Here is a 27,067-nt window from a genome sequence, read left to right on the forward strand (position 1 = left end):
GAGATGTGTCACACAGGCGTGTGTGTGTGTGTGTGTGTGTGTGTGTGTGTGTGTGTGTGTGTGTGTGTGTGTGTACTCACCCTGCTGTCCACCCCCCACCTGGCACATTCTGTTCTCCCAAAATAAATGTCCCCTCTCCCCTCCATTATACCCCACCTCCCTATGTCCCCTCCCCCCTCCCTTATACCCCACCTTCCCATGTCCCCTGTCCCCTCCCCTATGCCCCACCTCTCTATGTCCCCTCCCCCCTCCCCTATACCCCACCTCCCTATGTCCCCTCCCCCCTCCCTTATACCCCACCTTCCCATGTCCCCTGTCCCCTCCCCTATACCCCACCTCCCTATGTCCCCTGTCCCCTCCCCTATACCCCACCACCATATGTCCCCTCCCCCCTCCCTTATACCCCACCTCCCTATGTCCCCTCCCCCCTCCCTTATACCCCACCTCTCTATGTCCCCTCCCTTATACCCCACCTTCCCATGTCCCCTGTCCCCTCCCCTATACCCCACCTCCCTATGTCCCCTCCCCCCTCCCTTATACCCCACCTTCCCATGTCCCCTGTCCCCTCCCCTATACCCCACCTCCCTATGTCCCCTCCCCCCTCCCTTATACCCCACCTTCCCATGTCCCCTGTCCCCTCCCCTATACCCCACCTCCCTATGTCCCCTCCCCCCTCCCTTATACCCCACCTTCCCATGTCCCCTGTCCCCTCCCCTATACCCCACCTCCCTATGTCCCCTCCCCCCTCCCTTATACCCCACCTTCCCATGTCCCCTGTCCCCTCCCCTATACCCCACCTCCCTATGTCCCCTCCCCCCTCCCTTATACCCCACCTTCCCATGTCCCCTCCCTTATACCCCACCTCCCTATGTCCCCTCCCCCCTCCCTTATACCCCACCTCCCTATGTCCCCTCCCCCCTCCCTTATACCCCACCTCTCTATGTCCCCTCCCTTATACCCCACCTCCCTATGTCCCCCCCCCCTCCCTTATACCCCACCTTCCCATGTCCCCTCCCCTATACCCCACCTCCCTATGTCCCCTCCCCCTCCCTTATACCCCACCTTCCCATGCCCCCTCCCTTATACCCCACCTTCCTATGTCCCCTCCCCCTCCCCTATACCCCACCTCCCTATGTCCCCTCTCGACTCCCCTATACCCCACCTCCCTATGTCCCCTCTCCCCTCCCCTATACCCCTTCTCCCTATGTCCCCTCCCCCTCCCCTATACCCCACCTCCCTATATCCCCTCTCCCCTCCCCTCTCATCTCTTGGACATGAGATGTGTCACACAGGCGTGTGTGTGTGTGTGTGTGTGTGTGTGTGTGTGTGTGTGTGTACTCACCCTGCTGTCCAGCTCAGAGGGGAACTTAGTCTGGAAGCGACAGGTAGTCCCTTGGCTGTAGTCTCTCTGGATGAACACCTTGGTGGCTACAGACACACTGTGTCTCAACTCCTGTAGGTTATGGAACTATGGAGAGAGAGAGACAGAGAGAGGGGAGAGACGGGAGAGAGATACAGAAAGGGGGAGGGAAAAAGGGGGAGCGAGAGAGACAGAGAAGGGGTGAGAGGCAGAGAGGGGAGAGACGGGAGAGAGAGATACAAGGGGGAGGGAGAAAGGGGGAGCGAGAGAGAGAGAGAGAGAGAGAGACGGGAGAGAGAGACAGAGAGGGGGAAGGAGAGAGGGGGAGGGAGAGAGACAGAGAAGGGGTGAGAGGCATAGAGGGGAGAGACGGGAGAGAGAGATACAAGGGGGAGGGAGAAAGGGGGAGCGAGAGAGAGAGAGAGAGACGAGAGAGAGAGACAGAGAGGGGGAAGGAGAGACAGAGAAGGACAGAGAGACAGAGAGGGGGAGTGTGAAATAAAGAGGGGTAAGGGAGAGAGGGAGAAGGAGAACATCCAGACAATGCAGTACAGTCCCTTTAATGTCTCTCGCAGTGGCTGCAATCGCCTCTCCCTCCATCCCTCCAATCCATCTTTCCCTCCATCCCTCTCTCCCTCAATCTCTCTGCCATCCCTCTCTCCCTCAGTGGCTCTAAATATAATTTTGACTAACACTAACATGCCTCTCCCTTCGTCCCTCTCAAAGCTGCATTTGTACAACAGTAAACAGGCCACTACTCATGAATGTATCATCTCTGCATTATTTCAAGAGGAAAAGAGAATAGAGGGGGATGAGAGGAGGAGAGGGAGAGAGAGAAGAGAGGGATGAGAGAAGGAGAGAAATAAGAGGGGATGAGAGGAGGAGAGGGAGAGAGAAGAAAAAAGGGATGAGGGGAAGAAAGGGAGAGCGAGAAGATGGGGATGAGAGGAGAGGGAGAGAGAAGAGGGGAATGAGAGGAAGAGAGAGAAGAGAGGTAGGCTCTGACAGCCCTCAGTCAGTCCCGTGAGATTAGTCTTTCTTTCTCAAGCTCAAGTTTTTCTTCCTTCCATCTTTTTTTCTTCTCCATCCTTCTGTTGCTTGTTTACCACAACAAGCGTTCTTCTTTTCATTGTGAATGAAGAGGTAGATACAGGAATTTGGAATTTGAATTGCATCAAATACAAAAGATCTTATGAAGCTTAAAATGGAAACTGTAAATGGTATTGTCAAGCTGCATACTACAGTTGTAGTTCAGGATATTCACATACTTGATGATAGGAATCTGTGTACCATTCCAATTGATTTATTTGCATTTTATTAGGATAGCCATTAGCTGTTGCGAAAGCAGCAGCTACTCTTCCTGGGGTCCACACAACACAGGAAACATGACACAATACAGATCATTTAAAAAAAGAACAGATCGAGGACAGAACTACATCCATTTAGAAAAACACCCATAGCCTACATATCAATACACACAGAACAGGGGAGAGGCGTTGTGCCGTGAGGTGTTGCTTTATCCGTTTTTTTTAAACCAGGTTTGTTGTTCATTTGAGCAATATGAGATGGAAGGGAGGTCCATTCAATAATGGCTCTATAAAATACTGTACGCTTTCTTGACTTTGTTCTGGATATACATCTTGAATTTGTTCTGAATATACACCTTAGATTTGTTCTGGATATACATCTTGAATTTGTTCTGAATATACACACAAAAAGTTCAATTTTGGTTTCATCTGACCAGAGCACCTTCTTCCACATGTTTGGTGTGTCTCCCAGGTGGCTTGTGGCAAACTTTAAACGACACTTTTTATGGATATCTTTAAGAAATGGCTTTCTTCTTGCCACTCTTCCATAAAGGCCAGATTTGTGCAATATACGATATGATTGTTGTCCTATGGACAGAGTCTCCCACCTCAGCTGTAGATCTCTGCAGTTCATCCAGAGTGATCATGGGCCTCTTGGCTGCATCTCTGATCAGTCTTCTCCTTGTATGAGCTGAAAGTTTAGAGGGACGGCCAGGTCTTGGTAGATTTGCAGTGGTCTGATACTCCTTCCATTTCAATATTATCGCTTGCACAGTGCTCCTTGGGATGTTTAAAGCTTGGGAAATCTTTTTGTATCCAAATCCGGCTTTAAACTTCTTAACAACAGTATCTCGGACCTGCCTGGTGTATTCCTTGTTCTTCATGATGCTCTCTGCGCTTTTAACGGACCTCTGAGACTATCACAGTGCAGGTGCATTTATACGGAGACTTGATTACACACAGGTGGATTGTATTTATCATCATTAGTCATTTAGGTCAACATTGGATCATTCAGAGATCCTCACTGAACTTCTGGAGAGAGTTTACTGCACTGAAAGTAAAGGGGCTGAATAATTTTGCACGCCCAATTTTTCAGTTTTTGATTTGTTAAAAAAGTTTGAAATATCCAATAAATGTCGTTCCACTTCATGATTGTATCCCACTTGTTGTTGATTCTTCACAAAAAAATAAAGTTTTATATCTTTATGTTTGAAGCCTGAAATGTGGCAAAAGGTCGCAAAGTTCAAGGGGGCCGAATACTTTCGCAAGGCACTGTAGATTGTCACAAGCCTGGGACAATCCGCGGTTCCAGCTACAAGGTCTAACCGCGTCACGGGCAGCGTTCAAGCCCTCAAGGAAACCCCGCTAGCTTGATAGACAGCTAACAGTGGCAGTTATGCTAGCTGCTACGCCAAGCAGCTCATCAAACCCTTGGTCAGCAGGATCCCTGGACAGATTGCAGCGGTTCCAGCAACGGATTACCAACCGCGTTGAGGGATCCAAACCTAAAAGGTAGCTAGCTAGTAACCAACACTTTTTCAGAAACTTTCCAAACTTTCCAAAACAACAAACCGAGTTCTCCCTCATTCCGCATTTATAAAAAAAGCATTAATTAATTCATCATGAATACAGAATAAAGTTCTGAAGATCTCATTGGCTTAGATTTTTTCCTTAGCCAATCAGCAGCTAAAGTCAAACATGTCTAATAGAAGTTACATCACATCATGCACAACGCTTGTCTTTTTAAAACAGGTTACATGGAAACAACCAAAACGCAGACTAGTTACAAAACAACCCCCCCCCCCCCCAACACACACACGAACAAACAAACTCCCCCACACACACAAACGCACACACTAATTCCATTATTCCTTAGAGGACTGATTGGAGAGAACAATTAGACTATTAAATCATTACACGGGGCTTCTGTTATCTGGCTCGCTCCCTCCCTCCATCCTTCTCTCCCTTCATCCCTCTCTCCCTCCATCCTTCTCTCCCTTCATCCCTCTCTCCCTCCATCCTATTCTCCCTTCATCCCTGTCTCCCTCCACTCTTCTCTCCCTTCATCCCTCTCTCCCTCCATCCTTCTCTCCCTTCATCCCTGTCTCCCTCCACTCTTCTCTACCTTCATCCCTCTCTCCCTCCACCCTTCTCTACCTTCATCCCTCTCTCCATCCCTCTCTCCCTCCACCCTTCTCTACCTTCATCCCTGTCTCCCTCCACTCTTCTCTACCTTCATCCCTCTCTCCCTCCACCCTTCTCTACCTTCATCCCTCTCTCCATCCCTCTCTCCCTCCACCCTTCTCTACCTTCATCCCTCTCTCCCTCCACCCTTCTCTACCTTCATCCCTCTCTCCCTCCACCCTTCTCTACCTTCATCCCTCTCTCCCTTCATCCCTCACTCCCTCCACCCTTCTCTCCCTTCATCCCTCTCTCCCTCCATCCTTCTCTACCTTCATCCTTCTCTGCTTTCATCCTTCTCTCCCTCCACCCTTCTCTCCCTTCATCCCGCTTTCCTTTCATTGGCCTCACCTTCATTTCCTTCCCTTCTTCCTCCCTGTTTTGTCTGCCCGACTGCCTGTCTGCCCGGCTGCCTGCCTGTCTGCCTGTCTGTCTGTCTGTCTGTCTGTCTGTCTGTCCGTCTGTCTGTCTGACTGACTGACTAACTGTCTGACTGCCTGTTTGTCCCTGCCTATCTCTCTTTTTCTCCCCTTCTCCCTGTCTTAATCTCTCCCTATCTCTCTCCCCCTCTCTTGCTCTCTCTCTCCCCTCTCTCTTTCCCCTCTACCCTCTCTGTCTCTCTCACTCCACACACGACACAGACATACACATTGTTCCGAAAGGGTTCTTTGTGCACTCTCTCTCCTTTTCAACAACCAGCTTGTTCTGACTGCTTTCCTCTGGATGTTAGGCCTCAACTCAGAATGGTTAAAGTAAGGGTTAAGGTTTGGGATTAAAACAAACAAACGTGCAACCTTTGGAATCAGAGACAGATGCTTATGCTTGTCCACCATACCCGTCCACAAAACCCTTGCAAAACAGAAACCTACGTTTTCAGACATGGATGGACGTCGATTACTGACTTGTATCATGGGTGACCTGGCTGCTATTTGAGCTGCATTTGAGACTCCAGTGGGTGATGGTTACAAACGGCAGCAGCCTGTTCACATTAAATATGTCATGGATAATTGATGGGTCTTGGACATGAGATGTGTCACCTGTGTGTGTGTGTGTGTGTGTGTGTGTGTGTGTGTGTGTGTGTGTGTGTGTGTGTGTGTGTGTGTGTGTGTGTGTGTGTGTGTGTGTGTGTGTGTGTGTGTGTGTGTGTGTGTGTGTGTGTTTGATGGACCACCAGAGAAAATCCGCAGGGCTCTGCCATCCCCTCGAAGGCCTGGAAACACAACAGACCAATCTGACAGCTCAGTGTTCGGCTCCACTGCCTAACTTACATGGTCAGAAACCCTATCTCACGCTGGGCTCCACAAACCAGTGGGTCTGACAGAACACAGAATACAGTCTGACAAGGCCTAGGAGTCTCTGAGCAACAACTGTGCTTGTTACAGTGGACAGCAAAGACCTTGACACCCCCCTCCCCCACATACGCACACACAAGAGCACTAACCAGCGGGCCAGGTCAGAGAGTGGGACCGCCTGAGACAAAATACCCAAACTAACATATTGTATACTACATACTTACTGAGTTTATACTACATACTATATACTATTAGTTCAATTTAGTATACTGTAAACAAACAGTATCCTTTCAGTTGAGTGTACTAGCGCTTTGCCTGTCTACCGGAAGTTGATGCTGTTGCTATGCAACCTCTTGCTAGCTTGTTAGCATAACAAATTACAAACTAGACATTTTACGACTTCGGGTATGTTATTAAATTCAATCTGGAGTGCCAGAGTGAGCTCAGAGTGAGCTCTGGGCCTTCGTAATTTCAGAGCGTTGTCAGATTGTCAGCTTGTAATTTCAGAGCATTGTCAGATTGTCCGTTTGTGAATTCGTAGGGTTCAGAGCGGACACTGGATGCTCTGGCTACACTCAGACGAGAGTGCTCTGAAACCAAAGTAGATAACCAGAGAGAATTTAGAAATGCACCCGAATCTCCATTGAGAACGTACAGTGACTTTACCACTTAGCTAAACTAAGAATGACAGGAATAATCAAGTCAATAAACGTTGGGTAGTTAGTTAGATAGCATGTAGTTAAAATACTGGCAAGTTATGTATTAGTAGCCAACTAACGTTAGGTAGCTAGCTAACATACTGTTGTAATGAAATGCTATCCGTTTCATAAGGAAAGCATAGCCGACAAATTGTCAGTCAATGTAACTTATTTGAAAAGTCATTACTTTATGACATTGCTGAACATTTTGTTAACATTTTTCTAATTCATTAAAGCAATACATTTGTATCCGCTCTCGTTGAACATATTTCCGCCATTTTCTTTAAATCTGAAAATGTTGTGAAGCCATGCCCATTTTCTGAAGAATTGCATTATGGGCCCTAAAAGCACGGAAATGGGCCCTAGTGTCCACTGCTTGTATAGATTATGGGCCCTAGTGTCCACTGCTTGCATACATTATGGGCCCTAGTGTCCACTGCTTGTATACATTATGGGCCCTAGTGTCCACTGCTTGTATACATTATGGGCCCTAGTGTCCACTGCTTGTATACATTATGGGCCCTAGTGTCCACTGCTTGTATACTTTATGGGTCCTAGTGTCCACTGCTTGTATACATTATGGGCCCTAGTGTCCACTGCTTGTATACTTTATGGGCCCTAGTGTCCACTGCTTGTATACATTATGGCCCTAGTGTCCACTGCTTGTATACATTATGGGTCCTAGTGTCCACTGCTTGTATACATTATGGGCCCTAGTGTCCACTGCTTGTATACATTATGGGCCTAGTGTCCACTGCTTGTATACATTATGGGCCTAGTGTCCACTGCTTGTATACATTATGGGCCTAGTGTCCACTGCTTGTATACATTATGGGCCCTAGTGTCCACTGCTTGTATACATTATGGGCCCTAGTGTCCACTGCTTGTATACATTATGGGCCTAGTGTCCACTGCTTGTATACATTATGGGTCCTAGTGTCCACTGCTTGTATACTTCTTATTTAGGCAAATGTAGTATGACATCCTTTACCTTTAACCATTCCAAGTTCTATCTATACTGTGACCAATAAACATACTACATACTCAATTTAATTGACAAATAGTAGGATTAATGCAGTTAGTATGAGTATTCGAACACAGGGCTGAGCTGAAGCCTCACAGACATACAGTACCATAGGCTGTGCAGCTCTGCCCTCTACCCACCTGTAAAGGGTACAGCTCTGCCCCCTACCCATCTGTAGAGGGTACAGCTCTGCCCCCTACCCATCTGTAAAGGGTATAGCTCTGACCCCTACCCATCTGTAGAGGGTACAGCTCTGCCCCCTACCCATCTGTAAAGGGTACAGCTCGGCCCCCTACCCACCTGTAAAGGGTACAGCTCTGCTCTCCACCCATCTGTAAAGGGTACATCTCTGCTCTCCACCCATCTGTAAAGGGTACAGCTCTGCTCTCCACCCATCTGTAAAGGGTACAGCTCTGCTCTCCACCCATCTGTAAAGGGTACAGCTCTGCCCCCTACCCATCTGTAAAGGGTACAGCTCTGCCCTCTACCCACCTGTAAAGGGTACAGCTCTGCCCCCTACCCATCTGTAGAGGGTACAGCTCTGCCCCCTACCCATCTGTAAAGGGTATAGCTCTGACCCCTACCCATCTGTAGAGGGTACAGCTCTGCCCCCTACCCATCTGTAAAGGGTACAGCTCGGCCCCCTACCCACCTGTAAAGGGTACAGCTCTGCTCTCCACCCATCTGTAAAGGGTACATCTCTGCTCTCCACCCATCTGTAAAGGGTACAGCTCTGCTCTCCACCCATCTGTAAAGGGTACAGCTCTGCTCTCCACCCATCTGTAAAGGGTACAGCTCTGCCCCCTACCCATCTGTAAAGGGTACAGCTCTGCTCTCCACCCATCTGTAAAGGGTACAGCTCTGCTCTCCACCCATCTGTAAAGGGTACAGCTCTGCTCTCCACACATCTGTAAAGGGTACAGATCTGCTCTCCACACATCAATAAAAGGGTACAGCTCTGCCCTCCAACCATATGTAGAGGGTACAGCCCCCACCCATTTGTAGAGGGTACAGCTCTGCCCACTACCCATCTGTAGAGGGTAGAGGAGTCTGAACAACATCCCAGGACACTAAGACTGTGTCCCAAATGGCACCCTATTCTTTAGTGCCATAGGTCTTTGGTCAAAAGTAGTGCACTAAGTAGGGAATAGGCAGCCATTTTGGGTCACAGTCTAAGCCCTGCACTGGTCAAAACGGCAGTTGGTTAGAGCGTGGCGGTAGCATCTCAAAGGTTGAGGGTTCAATTCCTGCAAGGATCACACAACAAATGCATACACTCACTACTGTTTGGGTAGCAGTGTCTACTGAGTGACATGTACCTGCTTTATTTTAATTAATTAATAAACAATTTATCAGATTAGTGGTTAAAAGGATAATATTATATGCCATCATACAGTGACATCAGACAACCAGGACAGTCATCACAAAGTGACATCAGACAACCAGGACAGTTATCACACACTGACATCAGACAGCCAGGAAAGTCACCCCATCAGACAGTGACATCAGACAACTAGGACAGTCACCCCTTCACAGAGTGACATCAGACAACCAGGACAGTCACCCCATCAGACAACCAGGACAGTCATCACAAAGTGACATCAGACAACCAGGACAGTTATCACACACTGACATCAGACAGCCAGGAAAGTCACCCCATCAGACAGTGACATCAGACAACTAGGACAGTCACCCCATCAGACAGTGACATCAGACAACCAGGAAAGTCACCCCATCAGCCAGCGACAGGCAAACAGTCAGAGCACATCCCTGCTGGCATTACAACTTGCTAAAAATAACACAGCCTCACACACCCGCAGACACACACACACACACACACACACACACACACACACACACACAGTTAGTTAGAGGAATTTGTTTGTGAACGGTGTGTGTTTGTGTGTGAGTTGTTGATGCTGTTAGAGGACACAGCACATCCAGGCTAGGGAATATTGGCAGCTACAATCCAGATGATTTAGAAATGAGTGTTGAAATCCTGTTCAGATTACTTAGAAATTAGTGTTGAAATCCTGTTCAGATTACTTTGAAATGAGTGTTGAAATCCTGTTCAGATGATTTAGAAATGAGTGTTGAAATCCTGTTCAGATTACTTAGAAATTAGTGTTGAAATCCTGTTCAGATGACTTAGAAATGAGTGTTGAAATCCTGTTCAGATTACTTAGAAATTAGTGTTGAAATCCTGTTCAGATTACTTAGAAATTAGTGTTGAAATCCTGTTCAGATGACTTAGAAATTAGTGTTGAAATCCTGTTCAGATTCCTGGTGTGACCAACCTGGTGTTGAACACAGATGATCTACACATTTCAAGACTGTTTACAACCACTGAGCAAGAGCCAAGTCTGCACAAGTCCTCAGGTTTTAGGCCAGGTTACTCTTTAGGTTTTAGGCCAGGTTACTCTTCAGGTTTTAGGCCAGGTAACTTTTCAGGTTTTAGATCAGGCTACTATATAAGTTTTAGGCCAGGTTACACTTCAAGTGAGTATGCTTCATCTTCAAAAAAGTATGAAAATGTATGCACTCAACACTGTATGTCTCTCTGGATAAGAGGGTCTGCTAAATGCCTAATATGTAATGTAAAATGTAATGTAAAATGTCTAACCCAGAATCTCATTTAGAACTCAGCCAGCTCTGCATAGTAATGTATTAACATTTCCAGAGTATGCATAATATAATGAGAAATGTGACCACACACAAGCACGCACACACACACAAACACACCCACACACACACACTCACACAGACACATATTTGCCTCTGTCCATTTCCAGAGTATACATAATATAATGGGAAATGTGACCACACACACACACACACACACACACACACTCACTCACACAGACACATCTTTGCCTCTGTCCATGGTGCTGATCATTATATGGTGGAGTGACCTCTAGGTGCGTGTACCCATCCGACCAACCAAGTTGGAGTCATGGAGGGACACAGACATACGTTCAAGAAATGTAGCCTTGATCAAGATTCATACATTGATATGCGCCTTGGATAACGGAATTGACAGTTACTCTTTCTTTGACATTCGGAACATACAGTGGTCTACCGGTGAAAGAAAAAGAGCTATTGTCTTTATATTTGGCCGATAGGTAAAATATTATGCAGTTTGCTGCCCGCTGCCTTCTTGCTCTTGATCCCCGTTTTCCGCCGTGTTAAAACGACCCTCCCGCCACCGAATGATACAGTGCACCAGGTGTTGGCTACTTCGTTGTTCATTCAAACAGCCCGTATCTCCTCGGTTGAATCAAAGGCACAGCAAGGATAAACTGCATATCGCTATCAGACGAACCAAATGAGACAAAATCAACCTTCCATTCCGTTTCTCTCACAATTAGAAAAAATATATACATTTCCATTCATTATTATCCACAAGAACGAAGACGTTAAATTAGCCGAAATTGTTACCTCAGTCGACATGTTGCCATGAGACGGTGCAGGATCTGTCCCGTGCTGAAATCTTCTGCTCTTGGGACTGCGCGGCTCGAGCTTCGCGGGAGGGCGGGAACTTACTAGCGAGGCTCGAGCGTGTGTCGTGTATGTGTGTGTGTGTGTGTGTGTGTGAGTGAGTGAGTGAGTGAGTGAGAGAGAGAGAGAGAGAGAGAGAGAGAGAGAGAGAGAGATGATCTGGGGTGAGTGGTTGGTAATTGGGTCATTACAAAACGTGGATAGTTTATAATTATACCAATGATGGAGAAGAAAGAGAAGTTCTGAGATATGAAAGAGCAGACACGATTATTCAAAGAAAGGATGCTGTGTAACAATATATCACTGATTCCTCTGTGTAAAAAACAGGTCATTTTTCTTTTACCCTTTGTGGTTTCCCACGTTTATTAATAATTAATAGGAAATGCCTGCTTTTCCATCCTTCTCTCCGTCCTTCTCTCCATCAGCTGTAAACAACAACAACCATTATCTCCTGCTGTTTCCTTGATAACTCAGTCAAGCACAAAGACTGAGAGAGAAACTTGAGGCAACAATCATCAACAATCAACATTGCTGTGTTCCTGTCGAATTGGACTGATTTGCAAGTTCTCTCTGAAAAATGTAGCTCATTTAATCTGATTTCCATAAGGTTCCATGACTTTGTCCACATCTGAACACGCAAAAAACATTTAGATGATTTTCATTACATTTTGGGTGTTATATTTACCTTGTGGTGTTCCCTTTGACAGGTCATTAGAAATGAATGGGTGAGACTACAATTCGTGTATGAAATTGAGTTCAGGCACATGCCCATTCATCAGATGGACACACTTCCTCTCCCAGACCCCCACATGATAAGGTATGTAGATGGTGACAGAAAACACAAACTTAGCTTCCCCTTCTTAGCTTCCATGGCAACCCCCATGGGAACCTTTCCCCAATATAATCTTTCCCTGAGGGAACCCCACCTGTTGGCATTCTCACAAACAATTACAACATTGTTTCAATAATATATATAACTTTTCTTGCAGCTCTGGTATATAAAGCTTTATTGAGGCATTGCTCACAATTCATTCTGTGGCAGCACAATGACCAAACGCTATACTGTATGTGAGGCTCTTGTGTAACGGCATTCGAGAGAAGAAGGTGAGGACCAAGGTGCAGCGTGGTACGTGTTCATAATTATTTTAATAGAACACTGAAAATACAAAAACAACAACGTGAACGAACGAAACCGAAACAGTTCTGTCTGGTACAGATACGAAACAGAAAACAACTACCCACAACTCAAGGGCGAAACCAGGCTGCCTAAGTATTGTTCTCAATCAGAGACAACGATTGACAGCTGCCTCTGATAGGGAACCATACCAGGCCAAGCACATAGAAATACAAACATAGAATGCCCACCCCAACTCACCCCCTGACCAACCTAAAACAGAGACATACAAAAGGAACTAAGGTCAGGATGTGACATCTTGATCATATCTTTGATCATGACACTAGTGAGGAGGAGAGTCCTTGTTAAACTTTGACACAAAGTAGTCTGTGATAAATAGCACAATATGTTTCATCTGAGTGTTTTTTATAGTAAAAAAATAATTCATACATTATGCTTTTTTAAAACTCAAAACCGAGCTCAGGTCAATGAGGTCAACAAACCATGAATAGCAAATAGAAGTTCAAAACTTGTAATGTTCACAATAACTTAAGTTGATAAAAAGATCTAACACAACATTAGGTGATAATATATGTATGATTGATTGTGTTGACAGTATAACATAGTCAAGCACAAACACTGAGGGAGAAACGTTAGACAGCTATAATTTACATAATCAACGATCATTGGTACATTTAACAGTGAGTTAGTAGTAAGAGCTTAGTGTCGCAGGTTCACATCCAATTTAGTTTTGCCAGCTAAGTCGCTGCAGCCATCATAGTTCATTGAGTCCAGAGTGATTGTGTGTACGTGTGTCATAAGCATTGTGTATATAACAGGGTGTTTAATTCCATACCTGTAGTGAGTGCTTTGATTAAACATTTATCATTAGAGTGTGAGTGCCAAACGGTACAGTAGCAGTTGGGAACCTATTCGATAAGCAATTCACGGCTAGTACAAGAGGTACTCTCTTTTTCGTCCATTTCTCACTCCCACCTCATTCCTTCCCACCATCCCTCTTTATCCCCATCGCTCTTTCACACACACGAATGTCCACAACCGCGCAAACACACAGAAACATGATCACCTATCCATTCTGTCCATTCTGAATGTAAATAAGATCTAACACTAGACTAGCCTCCATAATAAGAAGCATGCTGAACTAATAGTATCTGAATCCTGCTGTTTACCTTTGTTTGCATGAATGGATGCATGGCACATATTCCCCCTGTGTGTGTGTGTGTGTGTGTGTGTGTGTCTCCAGGCTGGCACATATTTCCCCTGTGTGTGTGTGTGTATGTCTGTGTGTGTGTGTGTGTGTGTGTGTGTGTGTGTGTGTGTGTGTGTGTGTGTGTCTCCAGACTGGCACATATTTCCCCAGGCTTCAAGTGTCCTCAAATCTCCTGATATTGCTGCTGTAACTTTAGTTTCACCATCAGCCCGTAGTCAAACATAGTGAGACAAGACACACACTCACATCTAGGCTTTTGCTAAGACAAGAACAAAGTACTTTGGAGCTACAATTTCTCCTATGGTTTTTCAAAGAAGCAGAAACATGTTTCTCAAAAAAATGGATCAAGCCTTTCATTTTTTGAATTTCTTTGAATGCTATGGAATTACATTTTACTTCCTTTTACTTCCTTTTAATTCAGACTCAAAACTGATATACAATCGAGATGGTCTCTCATACATGCATATGTTTGGCCATGACTGGCACAGCCCACACTCAGACAGACAAGACAGCGTTGATCACAAATCAGTGTGTGTTTGGGTCTGGTAGTCCCTGCTCTGGTGTAGAGTTAGCAGGAAATACAAGTCCAGCTCTTGAAAAGGAGATTGACGTGGGTCTTTATGCGTGTGTGTGTGTGTTTGTGTGTGTATGTTAGCGTGCGTGCGTGGATTGACACAGGCACACGTTATGGCCAAGATGTTTGTTTACAGTTGTCAGTGTTTGACTGAGGCCTGAAAGATAGGGGATATTGGTTTTGGTTCACCAAGGGATGGCACATGGCCAGGGTAAATTGCTAGGTTGGGGAGGTCTGATTACCACAATGGTTGAATGCATGCATTCCCCTTCATACTGGGATTGTAACGCAAGCTGATGAACTCATAAAGCATCTCATTCTGGCCTCTGAATGTGTCTGAATGTGCATATCAGTGGAAAATTATCACTGGGCTTGGAAATCTGAAATTATTATAACGAATTGACACACACACACACACACACACACACTTCATTTTCAATCCTAATGTATACAATATACATTTTACAAAATATGCATGGTTTTGGTTTCCATCCCCAAATGCCAGTTTGTGTTTGAAGCCCTTTTCTGTGACGTCTTGAAGATGGCTGTGGGTAGAAGTTGTTTTGGCTTTAGGCTCTCATAATGAAGACTACCGGAATTAGGTTTGGTTAGATTGGCTTTATATTTAGTTTGGCATCTATGTATTAGGTTGCAGCTCGTTATACAGTAGGCCCATTGGTGTCATTATACATAATGTTATGGCCACAAATGTAGCAGTTTAAGCAGAAGAATTTCACTACACCCGCAAAACATCTGCTAAGTATGGTATGTACAGAAAGCTCATCTTCAACATTCTGGATAGAAAAACTCCTGGCCCTACACATGGTACATTTTGAAATCAAAACTCGTGGCCCTACACATGGTAAATTAGATAGAGAAAAAGGCCACACACAAATTGATATTTTATAAAGCTTAGGGGAGTGGACATTCCCCCTTTATCTGTCTCCCTTTGTTCAATAGCACTTGATATGTTATTATTTTGAACGTGTGTAAAACCTCTCTGTTCAAATGGGATCAGAGTCCTGGCAGACTTCATGTGTTATTATTTTGGATGTGTGTCACGCCTGCTCCTGCTCTTCCCCCTTGGCGCTCAAGGGCGCCAGGCTCCCCAGCATTGCGCACTCCTGCCACCATCATTACGCACACCTGCCTTCCCAGCGTCACGTGCATCAGCGATTATTGGACTCACCTTTACTCAATCACCTCTGTCATTACCTTCCCTACATCTGTCTGGTTCCTCGCTCTGTTCCCTGCATCAGCTTTAATTGTCGTTTGTCTTTGTTTACCCGTGTGCTGACGCTGTTCTGTTACCTTTCTGTTCCTGATTAAATTTTGACTCCCAGTACCTGCTTCTCATTTCCGACATCGGTCGTTACAGATGTGTGTAAAACCTCTCTGTTCAAATGGCATCAGAGCTCTGACAGAATGAATGTGTTATTATTTTGGATGTGTGTAAAACCTTGACTTTGGAGAGAGAGAGAGGAGATGTTAAAAGGTTTTAGGAGCTGTCTGCCCCCTCCTTTGAACAGGGCCAACAACACGGCCAACAACACGGCCAACAACACGGCAAGCAACACGGCCAGCAACACGGCCAGCAACACGGCCAACAACACGGCAAGCAACACGGCCAACAACATGGCCAACAACACGGCCAGCAACACGGCCAACAACACGGCCAACAACATGGCCAGCAATACGGCCAGCAACACGGCCAACAACACGGCCAGCAATACGGCCAGCAACACGGCCAACAACACGGCCAGCAACACGGCCAGCAACATAGCCAACAACACGGCCAGCAACACGGCCAACTTCACTGCCAGCAACACAGTAAGCAAGAATAGCCAGCAACACAGTGAGCAAGAATAGCCAGCAACACGTCAACCAACACGTCCAGCAACACGGCCAACTTCACGGCCAGCAACACAGTGAGCAAGAATAGCCAACAACACGTCCAACAACACGGCCAGCAACATGGCCAACAACACGGACAGCAACACGGCCAGCAACATGGCCAGCAACACGGCCAGCAACCCGGCCAGCAACATGGCCGGCAACACGGCCAGCAACATAGCCAACAACACGGCCAGCAACACGGCCAGCAACATAGCCAACACCACGGCCAGCAACACGGCCAACTTCACGGCCAGCAACACAGTAAGCAAGAATAGCCAGCAACACAGTGAGCAAGAATAGCCAGCAACACGTCCAACAACACGGCCAGCAACATGGCGAACAACACGGCCAGCAACACGGCCAGCAACATGGCCAGCAACACGGCCAGCAACCCGGCCAGCAACATGGCCGGCAACACGGCCAGCAACATCGCCAACAACACGGCCAGCAACACGGCCAGCAACATAGCCAACAACACGGCCAGCAACACGGCCAACTTCACGGCCAGCAACACAGTAAGCAAGAATAGCCAGCAACACAGTGAGCAAGAATAGCCAGCAACACGTCCAACAACACGTCCAGCAACACAGTAAGCAAGAATAGCCAGCAACACAGTGAGCAAGAATAGCCAGCAACACGTCCAACAACACGTCCAGCAACACGGCCAACTTCACCGCCAGCAACACATTGAGCAAGAATAGCCAGCAACACGTCCAACAACACGTCCAGCAACATGGCCAGCAACATGGCCAACAACACGTCCAGCAACACGGTCAGCAACATGGCCAACAACACAGCCAACAACACGGCCAACAACACGGCCAACTCTAAACTTCACAGCCAACTCTATAAATTCATGGAGACACTGGGTGAAAGTGCCATCCTGCCTGTACTGTGTGTGTGTAGGTGTGTGTATTTACGTGTGTGTATGTGTGTTCCCTGTTGCCAGCAGTCTGAGAGCTATCTGGAATTTCCATCCGTGCTCAGGCCTTTCAAGAATGCTGAACTGTCCCCTTCATTGAAAGGCTACCCAGCTTTGAAGACTGGGGCTGCGTCCTAAATGGCAGGACTAGGGGGTGTGCTTGGCCTAACAGCTTGGAGAAATCAAATGTGTGTGTGTGTGTGTGTGTGTGTGTGTGTATGTGTGTGTGTGTGTGTGTGTGTGTGTGTGTGTGTGTGTGTGTGTGTGTGGCCAGGCATTGTGCCACCACAAACACCCGTCTCCCCACTGTTGTCTTAACCACAGTAGGAGGCGCGCGCCTGCGCACACACCCACACACACACACACACACACACACACACACACACACACACAGGACACACACACTGCGTTGAAATCCACTCCCATCATGTTCCCTTCTGACATGACAGGAAATGAGAATTCCTGCAAAGGAGAAAATAAAATAATATGAACTTGGAATCTCTCTGAAAGCAAATAAACATCACCCACAGTCTCCAAGTCTCACATCACCAACACTCTCCAAGTCTCACAGCACCCAGGGTTAAACTCTACTCCAAAACTTTGCTTCAGAACACTGTCATCCTTGTCTGGCACTGTTGATCACCGTCTATCATTTGCTCATACTTGGATGAGCTTTCTTGATTGTTTGGTCATACGATGTGCCAACCACTGCGGTCTATTCAACCACGAGGGATGGGGTCATGCAGCAAAACCTGCAGCAAAGCAGGTTTGGCCCCGGTTGATTACATCGATGGAAGACACCAACGCAACCCCCCCCCCCCCCCCCCCCCCCCCCCCCATCAACCTCTCTCCTGTCTTCTCTAACTCTTTCCCAGATGGTTGATGTACATTGGAATGTTATCTTAGTTAACTAGGGGGTAAAGTCAAAGTAAGCATTGAATGTAATTGTCCAATAAGAACAGCAGGGTAAGAAATAAAGATTGTAAGTCAAAACAGCATCGATACATGTTCAAATATCCACATTAGTTTACCAGCCTACTCGGTATGCATGGACATCACCTGATGCATCACAAAGTAATGTGCAACCTGGGATGTCTGGAGCCGTTTGGTGTCCCTGGGACAGTTCAGTGTCCCGACTTCCATATTCCGTCCAAAGCCCAGAGTTACGACCACTAAGCTCCGTGGGAACCAAATCAAACAGCCCTAAAAACAATAGAGAGAAGGAGAGGGGGAAGATTTAAGAGGTTGCACCGTAAAAACAATCTGCCAACCCAGCAAACGGAACCAGGGAGCATCTCCTCCAGCTGGAGAAGGAATAAAAACAGGGAGAGATGAAGAAAGGGTTGGAGGGATAGGTTCATCCCTGACTAGAGCTACTTTATCCCCTGACTAGAGCCAGTTTATCTCCTGATTAGAGCCAGTTTATCCCCTGACTAGAGCCAGTTTATCCCCTGACTAGAGCCAGTTTATCCCCTGACTAGAGTCAGTTTATCCCCTGACAATAGCCAGTTTATCTAGAGCCAGTTTATCTAGAGCCAGTTTTCCCCCATGACTAGAGCCAGTTTATCCCCCGACTAGTCAGTTTATCCCCTGACTAGAGTCAGTTTATCCCCTGACTAGAGCCAGTTTATCTAGAGCCAGTTTACCTCCTGACTAGAGCCAGTTTATCCCCCGACTAGTCAGTTTATCCCCTGACTAGAGTCAGTTTATCCCCGACCAGAGCCAGTTTATCTAGAGCCAGTTTACCTCCTGACTAGAGCCAGTTTATCCCCCGACTAGTCAGTTTATCCCCTGACTAGAGTCAGTTTATCCCCTGACTAGAGTCAGTTTATCCCCTGACTAGTGCCAGTTTATCTAGAGCCAGTTTATCCCCTGACTAGATCCAGTTTATCTAGAGCCAGTTTATCCCCTGACTAGATCCAGTTTATCTAGAGCCAGTTTATCCCCTGACTAGATCCAGTTTATCTAGAGCCAGTTTACCCCCTGACTAGAGCCAGTTTATCCCCTGACTAGTGCCAGTTTATCTAGAGCCAGTTTATCCCCTGACTAGATCCAGTTTATCTAGAGCCAGTTTACCCCCTGACAATAGCCAGTTTGAAGAATCATACCAGAGAAGTCAAAAAGAGCTGAAAGCACTGTACCCTGATTATCCTTCTTGAAGCATTGTCGAAAGATGCAATTATAGCCCAGAGAGGGAAACATCAAAGCAAGCAGTAAACGTTTCTAGTGCCTATGCAAACATGTATGCCACAATGGATCAGGGTTGGGGTGAATTCCATTTCAATTGAGTCATTTTGAGAAAGGAATGGAGGTTTCAATTAAATGTTTTGCAGTATTAACACGGTGACTTTTTTTCCTATGGTAAAATAGGAAATACCCTTGACAGATACAGTAAATGCAGAATAAGACTTGTGTGTGTGTGACCTGAGACCATCTGATCCGACTGGATGTGGGGTTTAATGTTGCAGGCAAGTGGGGGGAACAACTTGAGGAGCTTGTCCATGAGTATTCAACCAGGCTTGAAATGATTGACATTTCCCTTCTGCCCGTGGGCATGAAGCTAGAAGCTGTGAGAGAGGTGGCCCTATAAAATATTCAACATCTGCTTGCAAATGTGCCTCTCCCACAGAAGGTTCTGAGGGAAATGAATAACAAAACTGTTAAAATGGGGAGAAAGCGGCTATGCTTAAACACACACCACGTAACGTTGTCTTCCAGAGCCAAAGATAGAGGGGTTTAGGTATCCCGAAATATTGAGTGGATTTACACTGCTACTAGGCTGACTCACCTTTTGAACATGCTCAACATTGACGACGTGACAGTTAAGGAGCCTCTCTACATCTGGACCTACGGAGGACGAAGGTTCAACTGGCCAGGGACACAGAGGACAACTTCCTAGGCTTCAGGACGAAGGCCAATGGAAAATTGAACACTCGTGCTGTGGGTTTTGGAGTCCAGTCAGACTGGCAGGACCTCAACAACCTGTGCAACAGGACCGGAGCTCAGGTGGACACCGACTGATATGGAAACTGAGCCAGTGACGGCCTCTGATGCAGTGTGCAGATCGCGGTGTTGTTGTGGAGACTTCTGTCACCCATGATGGAACATCTCATCCTACATCCAGGACAACCAACACTCCTTGGTATAATTTTCTACATGAGCCAAATGTAATGGAGTCCATTGCCCATGTTGTGAATAGCTGCTGTTCATACAAGGATTTGTACATTGCTAGACATGACTGCCTTGTTGATCTGATAACCAGCGCGGTGAGACAGGTAGTCTCACCAACAGCACAAAAGGGGAAGCTGGTTTGATGTTGATGAATGCACCTGTGTGCCAAATACACCAGATATTGTTGTTGTTTGGGGAGGCCAGTGGGAGGTGCTCATTTTGGAAGTGGGCTGCTCATTGGACGCCTACATGGAGCAGGCTTTTGCTGAGAACCTGCTTAAATACCAGCCCCTAGAGGCACGCTGGGACAGCCTGGGGTGGAGGTGCAAGCTGGTGGCGCTGATATTTGGCAGTCTCAGCCATGTACACAGGCTTGCAGTGTGTGACCTCCAGACTGCAGGACTGACAAAAACTAGGGCAAAGCAATTGGCTAGGTACTGCTCTGTTTCAGCTGTCGTGGGCAGCCTAGTTGTTTGAAAAATGAGGTGCTTTCTGTACCCTTGAATGCCATGTGTACAGGGACCTCAGGGACCTGAAATAGGGACCTGAAATATTTGGATCCTTTTTTTGTAAATTTGATTGGTGGATTCAAATAAAGTATTTAAAATATGTGTGTGTGTGAATTTGGTATTTTACTAGGATCCCCATTAGCTGTTGCAAAAGCAGCAGCTACTCTTCCTGGGGTCCACACAACACATGACACGATAGAGATGTTACTCTCAGTTTTTTTTTAAACGGAAGTCTCATGCAATAATGGCTCTATAGAATACTGTATGCCTTCTGGAATCTGTTCTGCATTTGGGGACTTAGAAAAGACCCCTGGTGGCATGTCTTGTGGGGTAAGTGTGTAACGGTTCGGTAACTACAGGCTCTGGGAGACAGTAAGCAAGTAGGGTAAGGATTTAATAATAAACATATATGAAACTTAACAACAACAGCGTCTAGACAAGAGAAACAATATAATGGGAATGAAACTGAGGAAGTGGCCGATATAGGGGAGGCAATCAATGACGTGATAGAGTCCAGGTGAGTCCGATGAGGCATGGGTGTGCGTAACGATGGTGGCAGGTGTGCATAATGATGAGCATCCTGGCGCCCTTGAGCACCAGAGAGGGGGAGCGGGAGCAGCCGTGACAGTACCCCCACCACTCTAGGGGTGCCACCCGGCGTCCTACCTGGGCGAGCCTGACCTGGCTAGCATGGGAGCCAGTCGAGCCGGCTGAGGCGTAGGAGCCTGATGAGCAGGCTGAAGCATGGTGTGGAAGCCTGACGAGCCGGCTAAGGCATGGCGTGGGAGACTGACGAGCCGGGCTAAGGCATGGCGTAGGAGCCTGCCGAGCCAGATGAGACATCTCCAGTTGCTTCGGCAGCGGCACCCGGATCCGACGGCACCAACAAAATAAACAAAACAAAAAACTCCCCAATGCTACCAATTGTGGGGTCTGCATTCTGTATGGTTCTGTAACTATAGACGCGGTGAGATGGTAAGCAAGTACAGGGTGAGGATTTAATAATAAACAGACATGAAACTAAACGAGAACAGCATCTGTACAAGAGAATCAAAACAACACCAATGCTGACACAGGGTTGAAACTGAGGAAGTGACCAATATAGGGAAGGCAATCAATGACGCGATGGAGTCCAGGTGAGTCCAAGGAAGCACGTGTGCAAGTAACGATGGTGGCAGGTGTGCGTAATGATGAGCAGCCTGGTGCCCACGTGCGCCAGAGAGGGGAGCAGCCATGACAAAGTGTGTGTGTCACAGCTGTGTGTAAGTTATGCAAACAATTTGGAAGCAGTGATGTAGTCAGTCTCTCCTCGACTCTAGCTAAGATAAACTGGTCATGCATAGTATTTATGACAATGACAATGAAAAGCAAGACGTGCCGCTCTGTTCTGGGCCAGCTGTAGCTTAACTAGGTCTTTCCTTGCAGCACTCGATAACACAACTGGACAATAATCAAGAAAATATAAAACAAGAGCCTGCAGGACCTGCTTTGTGGAGAAACATTATAATGGGAATGAAACTGAGGAAGTGGCCGATATTTGTGGTGTCAAAAAAGCAGAGCATCTCTTTATTACGGACAGACCTCTCCCCATCTTTACAACCATTCAAGCTATATTTTTTCACCATGACAGTTTACAATCTAAGGTTACACCAAGTAATTTAGTCTCCTCAACAGCCACATCATTCATTACCAGATTCAGCTGAAGTCTAGAGCATAGGGAATTATTTGTATCAAATACATTGCTCTTAGTTTTAGAGATGTTCCGGACCAGTTTATTCCTGGCCACCCATTCCAAAACTGACTGCAACTCTTTGTGAAGGGTTTCAGTAACTTCAGGAGCTGTGGTTGCTGATGCGTATATGGTTGAATTATCAGATTACATGGACACACATGCTTTGTTCAATTCCAGTAGCAAGTCATTGGTCAAAATAGAAAAGAGTAGAGAACCTATTGTGTGTGTGTGTGTGTGTGTGTGTGTGTGTGTGTGTGTGTGTGTGTGTGTGTGAGAGAGAGAGTGTGAGAGTGTGTGTGTGTGTACAATTGAATTTCATCGACAGACCACGTCCCTCTTACAGAACAGTGTACCAGCATAAATAGATAGATAGAAATGGAGAGAGGGTAAGATGTAATCACAGATCACACAATAGCTAAGAAAATATAATTCAGCGTTTCCCAAACTCGGTCCTCGGGACCACAATGGGTTCACGTTCTGATTCAAATGATCAAAGCTTGATGATTGGATGATTATTTGAAACACTGCTGTAATTGCAAAATTGTTCAATTTAAAATGAGAAAATGTATATAAATATACACATTTACTGTCATAAAGAAGAAAAAAGGTTAGTTGATACACTACATGACCAAAAGTATGTGGACATCTGCTCATCGAAAATCTAATTCCAAAATCATGGGCATTAATATGGAGTTGGTCCCCACTCTTCTGAGAAGGATTTTCCACTAGATGTTGGAACATTGCTGTGGGGACTTGCTTCCATTCAGCCACAAGAGCATTAGTGAGGTTGGGCACTGATGTTGGGCGATTAAGCCTGTCTCGCAGTCAGTGTTCCAATTCATCCCAAAGGTGTTGGATTGCTTTTAGGTCAGGGCTCTGCGCAGGCCAGTCAAGTTCTTCCAAGCCGATCTCGACAAACCGTTTCTGTATGGACTGTGCTTCAGCACTCGGCAGTCCCATTCTGTGAACTTGTTTGGCTCACCACTTCGTGGCTGAGCCGTTGTTGCTCCTAGACGTTTCCATTTCACAATAACAGTAATTACAGTTGACCGGGGCAGCTCTAGCAGGGCAGAAATTTGACAAACTGACAATTTGAAAAGGTGGCATTCTATGACAGTTGAAAGTCACTGAGTTCTTCAGTAAGGCCATTATACTGCCAATGTTTGTCTATGGAGATTGCATGGCTGTCTGCTTGATTTTATACACCTGTCAGCAACGGGTGTGGCTAAAATAGCTGAATCCACTCATTTGAAGGGGTGTCCACATACTTTTGTAGATATAGTGTAGATGGTTGATAAGTTACTGATAGTCTTCTCAACCGTCAAGAATAAAGAAGTTAGTCAGGAACAACAAGGAATTTTCTTCTCAAAATAAATGTCATTTCAGTATGTTTCTGAATAATTAATGAGCTGAAATCTGTCTGAGGTGCACTCTGTGTGGCTCTGAGCTTGCTTTCCAGCGGCCAAGTTACATTGATGTGAGTACAACAATCAGATAAACTGCTTGTGAACTGATTGTAATGGCATCCTGTCAACTAGCTTCGCCTGCTGGGCTGTCGTTGCTGTTGCTTGTCGATGAGATACGAGGACAGTCACCTCAAAGGGGATACAACAAACGAACCATAGACATTGAAACGGGATTTTCATTCAAGTCAATGTTTAGTGATGGGTTGACCGGTGTCCATTATTGACTGTACCCATGACCGCTAGTAAAAGCAATAAATATTGCCAAGGTCTGACAGGCTTTTCTTTTCAATTCTAGACAATTTATTTCAATGAACTCAGCGAAACTTGGACAGTCTCTAGCCAGAGTATGATTTGATTTCATGCCTTGTTTCAGACTGAGTTTATATGATCATGATATGTTGTGACAACTGATAGAGACACTAAACATTATTCCTGGTTTGTGTTCTGGTGGTTTGGCCTGGTTTCAAGGCTGTTTCTCATTTGAGACATAGGGATTGATCTCAGGGCTTTCTGTCTGTGTGTCTGTGTGTGTGTGTGTGTGTGTGTGTGTGTGTGTGTGTGTGTGTGTGTGTGTGTGTGTGTGTGTGTGTATGTCTGTATTGTACACGGTTTCACAAGCTGTTGATCAGGACTGACTGCACTGGTGTGATGTGAGTGATTCAGTTTGGATTGTTGTGTCCTGAACAGAAACATAGATTTTGTCTACTTGGCTTGTCACAATAATTTTTCCATTGAGGTTTATGTGGGTTACAGGAACAAAATATTTGGGAAAACTAGCATGAGACTTCACTGCTAAAAATGCAATCAGTCCACAAGTAGTTTTAATATAGTGCACTTATTCATGATACTAAAAAAGAGACTGAGGGATTATAAATGAAGGGTAGGGGGAGAGATGAAAGATAATATTTTTCAAAGTTTTCCAAAAATAACACCAAATACATGATTTACAAAGTGCTGGTGTGAGGACATTCCATAAGTGAGCGGTATTGATTGCGATGACACAGACATGCGCACACAGTCAATCCGTAACACGCACACACATCAACACTCACACACATCAACACGCACATAAATCTTATCTCCAATAATGATGAGAGAGAGCCCTGCAAGACAGGAAATGATGTTGCATCAGTCTTTATTTTCAGAGAGGAGAAAAATAAGTAGAGAAAGACTACTACTACTACTTGAAACTACTCTATACTACTACTACTTGAAACTACTCTATACTACTACTACTCTATACTACTACTACTCTATACTACTACTACTCTATACAACTATGCTATACTACTACTCTATATTACTATGCTATACTACTACTACTACTCTATATTACTATGCTATACTACTACTACTCTATACTACTACTACTCTATACTACTACTACTCTATACAACTATGCTATACTACTACTCTATATTACTATGCTATACTACTACTAATCTATATTACTATGCTATACTACTACTACTCTATATTACTATGCTATACTACTACTACTCTATACAACTATGCTATACTACTACTACTCTATACAACTATGCTATACTACTACTACTCTATACAACTATGCTATACTACTACTACTCTATACAACTATGCTATACTACTTCTACTCTATACAACTATGCTATACTACTACTCTATATTACTATGCTATACTACTACTACTCTATACAACTATGCTATACTACTACTACTCTATACAACTATGCTATACTACTACTACTCTATACAACTATGCTATACTACTACTCTATATTACTATGCTATACTACTACTACTGTATACTACTATGCTATACTACTACTACTCTATACAACTATGCTATACTACTACTACTCTATACAACTATGCTATACTACTACTCTATACAACTATGCTATACTACTACTACTATATACAACTATGCTATACTACTACTCTATATTACTATGCTATACTACTACTACTCTATATTACTATGCTATACTACTACTACTGTATACAACTATGCTATACTACTACTCTATATTACTATGCTATACTACTACTACTGTATACAACTATGCTATACTACTACTCTATATTACTATGCTATACTACTACTACTCTATACAACTATGCTATACTACTACTCTATATTACTATGCTATACTACTACTACTCTATATTACTATGCTATACTACTACTCTATATTACTATGCTATACTACTACTACTCTATACAACTATGCTATACTACTACTACTCTATACAACTATGCTATACTACTACTACTGTATACAACTATGCTATACTACTACTACTCTATACAACTATGCTATACTACTACTACTCTATACAACTATGCTATACTACTCCTACTCTATATTACAATGCTATACTACTACTACTCTATACAACTATGCTATACTACTACTACTCTATACAACTATGCTATACTACTACTCTATATTACTATGCTATACTACTACTACTCTATACAACTATGCTATACTACTACTACTCTATACAACTATGCTATACTACTACTCTATATTACTATGCTATACTACTACTACTGTATACAACTATGCTATACTACTACTCTATATTACTATGCTATACTACTACTACTGTATACAACTATGCTATACTACTACTCTATATTACTATGCTATACTACTACTACTCTATACAACTATGCTATACTACTACTACTCTATACAACTATGCTATACTACTACTCTATATTACTATGCTATACTACTACTACTCTATACAACTATGCTATACTACTACTACTATATACAACTATGCTATACTACTACTACTCTATACAACTATGCTATACTACTACTCTATATTACTATGCTATACTACTACTACTCTATACAACAATGCTATACTACTACTACTCTATACAACTATGCTATACTACTACTACTCTATACAACTATGCTATACTACTACTACTCTATACAACTATGCTATACTACTACTACTCTATACAACTATGCTATACTACTACTCTATATTACTATGCTATACTACTACTACTCTATATTACTATGCTATACTACTACTCTATATTACTATGCTATACTACTACTACTCTATACAACTATGCT

At 44.8% G+C, this 27,067-nt stretch overlaps 1 protein-coding gene across 1 annotated transcript in view; it reads right to left on the reverse strand.

Moving 5' to 3' along the window:
* LOC110522386 (golgin subfamily A member 7B-like) overlaps window positions 1-11,442 on the reverse strand; it is a 21,782-nt gene extending 10,340 nt beyond the window's left edge. The window contains exons 1-2 of the mRNA XM_036987540.1: window positions 11,301-11,442; window positions 1,343-1,468 (exon numbers count right to left, since the gene is read on the reverse strand). Of these exons, the coding sequence (XP_036843435.1) occupies window positions 1,343-1,468; window positions 11,301-11,312 (138 nt within the window). The 5' untranslated portion in view covers window positions 11,313-11,442. The remainder of the gene's footprint in view (window positions 1-1,342; window positions 1,469-11,300) is intronic.
* Between the last annotated feature and the right edge of the window lie 15,625 nt (window positions 11,443-27,067).

Source organism: Oncorhynchus mykiss, chromosome 1, assembly GCF_013265735.2.
Source record: "Oncorhynchus mykiss isolate Arlee chromosome 1, USDA_OmykA_1.1, whole genome shotgun sequence".
Taxonomy (NCBI): Eukaryota; Metazoa; Chordata; class Actinopteri; order Salmoniformes; family Salmonidae; genus Oncorhynchus; species Oncorhynchus mykiss.